This window comes from Schistocerca americana, chromosome 2 (assembly GCF_021461395.2).
Source record: "Schistocerca americana isolate TAMUIC-IGC-003095 chromosome 2, iqSchAmer2.1, whole genome shotgun sequence".
In the NCBI taxonomy this organism is placed as follows: Eukaryota; Metazoa; Arthropoda; class Insecta; order Orthoptera; family Acrididae; genus Schistocerca; species Schistocerca americana.
This window is the reverse complement of record NC_060120.1, coordinates 194,293,132-194,300,291: the sequence shown is the minus strand read 5'-3', so window position 1 is coordinate 194,300,291 and position 7,160 is coordinate 194,293,132. Positions and strand designations below refer to the sequence as shown.

Sequence of the window (7,160 nt, the reverse complement as noted above, 5' to 3'; positions counted from 1 at the left end):
CACAGTGTAGAGAGTACTAAAATCCTGAAGCAAGTTATGTAATGCCTAAGTCTGAGCTCCAAAACAAATGAGAAGCGTAATTACGGAATTGTGTGCGCTTCATCCTTAGGGGTATATACGCACGCTAGAACATTATATGATTTTGGTTATTTGATTATTATTATTTGAATTTCCCTATGTCAAATTATTCCTTCTTAAATAGATGTAACAATGACTGTCAGGCTTCGTTTACCAAATTACTGATGTGAGCAGTAACTATTAAAATATACAGAACCAATTTATGCTTACACTATGGGAATTCCTGACTTTTACGTGTGGCATCCAAATTCATTATTAAAATTTTGATGTTAAAAATTACAGAATTCTTAATTATGGCAGTTACATATTTGTTACTTTCAGAAAGTTTCTCCCATCAATAGTATGTTAACATATTCTAGAAACTTATAGTGGCTTGCTCACAGTATATGCTAAAAGTCTGAGCTGGTTGCAACCCCTAACTAATTATTTCTCCTGAATTAATTATGTTTGAGCTGAAATAAACATGTATTGCAAATGAGGAAAAATTTTTCTACTGTTTAGAGATAACGTACTTTCCTGAATCCATTTATTAGCTCACTAGATTTTTATGGATGACTTCTAGATCGAAAACATTGAAATACAACAACTTTTGAAATATATCACTTCCGGCAAGACTAATTAATACAAAACGTTCAGAACAGTGAACTGCACAATTTGAATAAATAAGTTTCACGTGAGAAATTAATTTACATTAGTTTGTAAATTCATGTAACGTGTGCTCAGATAATGGATTGTATGATCAAGATTTTTGGGAAGAATAACAGCAGGAAGAGAAGCAAAACCGAGTATATATCCTAGCTATTGTAACTAGAAGTCTGAAAGACAAGGTAGGATGAATAAAACAGACGTTTACGAAGCTTATCTTAGTGGTATATTTCTTTCCAAAAGGAGGCTCAGTACAAATGGTATTAGTTAAACTTCTCAGGTGTAAGTATATAAAAATTAACAGTCTTACTCAATAATCTTTTATTTCTGAACATGGATTTGTAACTCGTTTTCACAGTCTATGATTTCGTTTCTTCTTCTTTATCCTGATGATCTTCAGTTTCATGGTCTGATGTGAGGCGTTGCTGAGCTTCCAAATCCTTTTCAGAGAGACCTTCTTTCATTTCTTTGGCCGTAGACTTTGGGAAATTCCACTCTTGTACTTTGGATGATGATGTGAGAATGTGTATCAAACCAGGAACTAAAAGGATGCCTGTTGATATAAGGAAAACTTTCTTCCACTGGTCAGATGATTGCTGCAACAAATTGTTGTTCATGTTAGCAAAATATTTATTCCTGATAAATGTCTTAATCCATCTCCTTGCACGAGACTGAATATCACTAACGTTTGAGAGGTACTGGTACTGAAGAAAATCATCGTAATATATGTAAGAGATGTTCAATAAACAATGCAACATATTTTTTTCTGAAAGCAGGTGGTTTCATTCAGGATCCAATACACCATACTATTCCTAGCTCTTTTGGCTACAAAACCTTATTTTTCAACATGATCTCTGTTCAATGTGATGGCCTAATGCCACCTTACTAGGAGGGCGTGTATGCCCAAACGCTACCACTTTACTGGTCGACGTCTGAGCCAATGTCTTGCCACATCAATAATCTCCCCAACATCCTCATACTGTTTCCCACAGAGTGCATCCTTCATTGGGCCAAAACGATGGAAGTGGGAAGTTGCAAGATCCAGGCCGCTGGGTGGATGAGGAAGAACAGTCTAATGAAGTTTCGTGAGCTCGTTTCAGGTGAGCAGATTTGCATGAGGCTCTGCATTATCATGGAAGAGGAGAATCTAATTTGCATTTTTGAGGTGACGAAACTGCTAGAGATGGGCAAAGTCGTTCATCCTTGGGAACTAGTTCACTGGTGATCGCTCTTTTTTGGGAACCGTTCATTTTTACTCGTTCACCGTTCATTGTGTTTGGTATATGGTTCTTATGAAAAATTTAAAACTAGTGGCATAGATGACTGAAGATGGAAGGCGCCAAGAGAGGGCACTTGCCTCTCCCCTGGTGTACAGAGTTTTTATTCATAACAGATTTCTCACACACTTATAATTTTCGTGACTCTACAAAACCTCTCGTTTAGCCAACTGTAGCGTTATGTGGCTGATAGCAGTGAAATAATATAAGGTGGCGCACGAAAAACCGGCCCCGAGTACAGACTGCTCGCCAGTTACGCACGATTTGTTGACCGCTACGAGTAGAATAGATAAACATGTAATAATTAGGCAGTGAAGAAATAATAAATAAGCTAATACAAACAACTTCGAAACAATAGATGACGATTGGTAAGAGACAATGAGCAGTCTAGTACTCGGGGCCGATTTTTCGTGCGCCACCCTGTACCACTGAAATAATATTGTAGGAGTTGTTATATTCTGTTTACAAAATGTGACACCATACATTCGATTACGAAGCACGGGCTTCATTCGGTTGTAAGTCGGTCTGCCTTCCATAACAATGAACATTTTACCTTGGCTCAAAAAAAGACGGGAAATGGCCATTCGTGTGTGCCGTCCCGACGTCCTTTGCATGTGTAATAACAAAAAATCTTGCCTTTTTACAAGTATTTCTTCTGCTGTTTATCGAAATAATGAAATAAGCTGATGCGCCGTTTTGTTACCTGAAAAGATGTATCTATTACATACCACGTATTTTTATGTAATTTACGTAATTATAAAAAACATTTTAATTACTGGTCGTGGACGCTGAATAGAATACAAAAAGAGCCAGAGGTTCCGAGTTCCAAAAAGGTTTGAAACAGATCTATAATGGGCGTGAGAGGCGAACGAAACGATCAGCAACAAGTCGATACTGAAGTAACTATGAGCAGTCGACAGTGGAACTGCGAAGAGTGGCCACGCGAAGAAGGACGAGTCCGGCCGAGCGAGACCGAGACAGACGGGAACGGGACCGAGGCTGGAACGAGATCGGCGGACGTGCCGATGTGGGAACGAGACCGACCGTTTCCCGTTCCCGGGAACTATAAGTAGGAAACCGCGACCGAAGTGAACTATGAGAGACCGTTCCTTAGAATTCTCTCCTCTCTCAATCCGTTCATCTTGGTGAACCGTTCTTTTGGGCCCGTTAGTCCGCGAACGACCCATATCTAGAACCTGCTGAAGTTGTTTATTCAATTTCCTGAGGATAGCACAATGCACTTTGGAGTTGATCATTGCACCATGTGGGAGAAAATCAAACAGGCGAACCCGTTCAGAGTCCCAGAAGACCGTCGCTGTGACTTCACCGGCTGATGGTACGGCTTTGAACGTTTTCTTCAGAGGAGAGGTGGTGTGGCGCATTCCATGAAATGGCGTTTTGTTTCTGGTTCAAAGTGATGAACCCCTGTTTCATCGCCTGCGCCGATTTTCGACAAAAGTTGTCACACTGAGCCTCGTAAGTCACAAGCGACTCTTTACACATCGTCCTTCATTGCTCTCTGTGGTATTCCATTAGGCAGTGAGGAACCCAAACTGGTGGGCGAGTGTGTCAGTAGTACCAACAGAGACGTCCGTTTGCGCAGCAAGGTTTGATTGTGATGTGTCGGTCACCTCGAATAAGAATATCCACACATTCCTACACTGGAGCAGTAACAGCTCTGTACGACCGGCCGGCACACAATGCTGCCTTGTTGCGATGATAACACGTGCCTCGTCCAACGATTCACCATTCTTTAGTTCACTCCCGGGTCTCGGTAGACATTCTACAAGAGCCTATGAATACCTCCTACGCTCTGGTTTCCCGCTAAAAGGAACAACGAGAACTCTCTACTTGGAACGCCCCTCCATTGCAGACGCCATTTTGAAGGCTACATACAGTGCCACCATCTATCGGACCTATATGAGGCTATAGCGGCTGAAGCGGGAATATTTCACGGTATCCCACTACGAATTCCGCGTTCTTTCAGCCGAGATTGGCCGAGAAAAAAAAATGTGTTGCATTATTCACTGAAGGCCCCTCGTGTAAGGGCTATGGTACATTGTTGAGAACTGAATTTAAACCGAACTAAGCCTGCATTACACGCCACACTTAACGTGTTCAAGTCAGGTGTCGACGACCTGCCACCTAGCGGCAGAACGGGTGAATTGTGATTTCAGCAGGACGGTCTGTAGGCCGGAGAGAAATTGGAACCGGCCTTTTCTGCCGGGGATCCGCGCAACGGCAGTGCAAGACGTATATGCGCGTGTAAATAAAACATAGCTTTTCGAGCGGGTTTTCTGCTTTTTACTGTTTTTACATATGGTCAGCAGACGAGAAATACATGAGCTGTCAGGGACTCTTGTGGCTTCCGCGAGACATTCTGCACATTTTTAAGTGAGTGGTAAGACAGAGATTTAGGAACTATGTTTTAAATTTTAAGACATTTCCAGGGGCAGATGTGGACTCTGACCACAATCTATTGGTTATGAACTGTAGATTAAAACTGAAGAAACTGCAAAAAGGTATGAAATTAAGGAGATGGGACCTGGATAAACTGAATAAACCAGAGGTTGTAGAGAGTTTGAGGGAGAGTATAAGGGAACAATTGACAGGAATGGGGAAAAGAAATACAGTAGCAGAAGAATGGGAAGCTCTGAGGGGTGAAGTAGTGAAGGCAGTAGACGATCAAGTAGGTAAAAAGACGAGGGCTAGTAGAAATCCTTGGGTAACAGAAGAAATATTGAATTTAATTGATGAAAGGAGAAAATATAAAAATGCTGTAAATGAAGCAGGCAAAAAGGAATACAAACGTCTCAAAAATGAGATCGACAGGAAGTGCAAAATGGCTAAGCAGCAGGGATGGCTAGAGGACAAATGTAAGGATGTAGAGGCTTATCTCACTAGGGGTACGATAGATACTGCCTATAGGAAAATTAAAGAGACCTTTGGGGAAAAGAGAACCACTTGTATGAATACCAAGAGCTCAGATGGAAACCCAGTTCTAAGCAAAGAAGGGAAAGCAGAAAGGTGGAAGGAGTATATAGAGGGTCTATACAAGGGCAATGTACTTGAGGACAATATTATGAAAATGGAAGAGGATGTAGATGAAGATGAAATGGGAGATACAATACTGCGTGAAGAGTTTGACAGAGCACTGAAAGACCTGAGTCTAAACTAGGCCCCGGGAGTAGACAACATTCCATTAGAACTACTGACGGCCTTGGGAGAGCCGCTCATGACAAAACTCTACCATCTGGTGGGCAAGATGTATGAGACAGGCGAAATACCCTCAGACTTCAAGAAGAATATAATAATTCCAATCCCAAAGAAGGCAGGTGTTGACAGATGTGAAAATTACCGAACTATCAGTTTAATAAGTCACAGGTGCAAAATACTAACTCGAATTCTTTACAGACGAATGGAAAAACTGGTAGAAGCCGACCTCGGGGAAGATCAGTTTGGATTCCGCAGAAATGTTGGAACACGTGAGACAATACTGACCTTACGACTTATCTTAGAAGGAAGATTAAGGAAAGGCAAACCTACATTTCTAGCATTTGTAGACTTAGAGAAAGCTTTTGACAATGTTGACTGGAATACTCTGTTTCAAATTCTAAAAGTGCCAGGGATAAAATACAGGGAGCGAAAAGCTATTTACAATTTGTACAGAAACCAGATGGCAATTATAAGAGTCGAGGGACATGAAAGGGAAGCAGTGGTTGAGAAGGGAGTGAGACAGTGTTGTAGCCTCTCCCCGATGTTATTCAATCTGTGTATTGAGCAAGCAGTAAAGGAAACAAAAGAAAAATTCAGAGTAGGTATTAAAATCCATGGAGAAGAAATAAAAACTTTGAGGTTCGCCGATGACATTGTAATTCTGTCAGAGACAGCAAAGGACTTGGAAGAGCAGTTGAACGGAATGGACAGTGTCTTGAAAGGAGGATATAAGATGAACATCAACAAAAGAGAAACGAGGATAATGGAATGTAGTCGAATTAAGTCGGGTGATGCTGAGGGAATTAGGTTAGGAAATGAGACACTTAAAGTAGTAAAGGAGTTTTGCTATTTGGGGAGCAAAATAACTGATGTTGGTCGAAGTAGAGAGGATATAAAATGTAGACTGGCAATGGCAAGGAACGCGTTTCTGAAGAAGAGGAATTTGTTAACATCGAGTATAGATTTAAGTGTCAGGAAGTCGTTTCTGAAAGAATTTGTATGGAGTGTAGCCATGTATGGAAGCGAAACATGGACGATAAATAGTTTGGACAAGAAGAGAATAGAAGCTTTCGAAATGTGGTGCTACAAAAGAATGCTGAAGATTAGATGGGTAGATCACGTAACTAATGAGGAGGTATTGAATAGAATAGGGGAGAAGAGGAGTTTGTGGCACAACCTGAAAAGAAGAAGGGACCGGTTGATAGGGCATGTTCTGAGGCATCAAGGGATCACAAATTTAGCATTGGAGGGTAGCGTGGAGGGTAAAAATCGTAGAGGGAGACCAAGAGATGAATACACTAAGCAGATTCATAAGGATGTAGGTTGCAGTAAGTACTGGGACTTGAAGAAGCTTGTACAGGATGGAGTAGCATGGAGAGCTGCATCAAACCAGTCTCAGAACTGAAGACCACAACAACACCTATAGAAGAAATGAAAATTATCTTTTTTGTATTGCCATTCAGAAAAGCTGTATATCTGATGATTACATTTTTGTAGAAATATAATGAAACAAAGAAAGTATAAGCATGCTTACTGAGGCATACAGCAAGGAAAGGTGTCTATAAGATCCTGTAGATGCGCTGTGCCATAATAATGTACGTCTAGAAATGTTTAGTTCTGAGTTAACAAGTTTTACGTAATGGTGCATATAATTTTATGTTCGATATGCGCATGTATCACCTTCATTGGTGAAAGTACCACATGTCTTTGATTTAATAGCATCTTCTGAATTACTTCAGCATGCCAGGAAGGATAGCGCTGAAAGAATACACACAAGTGTCAGAGCAGTTGCGCCGGCCGCGACCATTGAGAACTGAAAAAGCCGTTTTGCATCTTTGCGGTTGCACTATTGTGAAATAGCATCCCTCAATACAGTATCACTTGCGCGAATCCCGTCATGTACGATCGACAAGGCACATCCTTCCTGACGAATTTACTAAATTT

At 41.0% G+C, this 7,160-nt stretch overlaps 1 protein-coding gene across 2 annotated transcripts in view; it reads right to left on the bottom strand.

Annotated features, from left to right (window-relative positions):
- Positions 1-976: 976 nt before the first annotated feature.
- Positions 977-7,160, bottom strand: part of LOC124596067 (vesicular glutamate transporter 2.2-like) — a 97,431-nt gene continuing 91,247 nt past the window's right edge. For both annotated transcript variants that reach the window (XM_047135050.1, XM_047135051.1), the window contains one exon: positions 977-1,319. In XM_047135050.1, the coding sequence (XP_046991006.1) occupies positions 1,083-1,319 (237 nt within the window). In that variant the 3' untranslated portion in view covers positions 977-1,082. The remainder of the gene's footprint in view (positions 1,320-7,160) is intronic.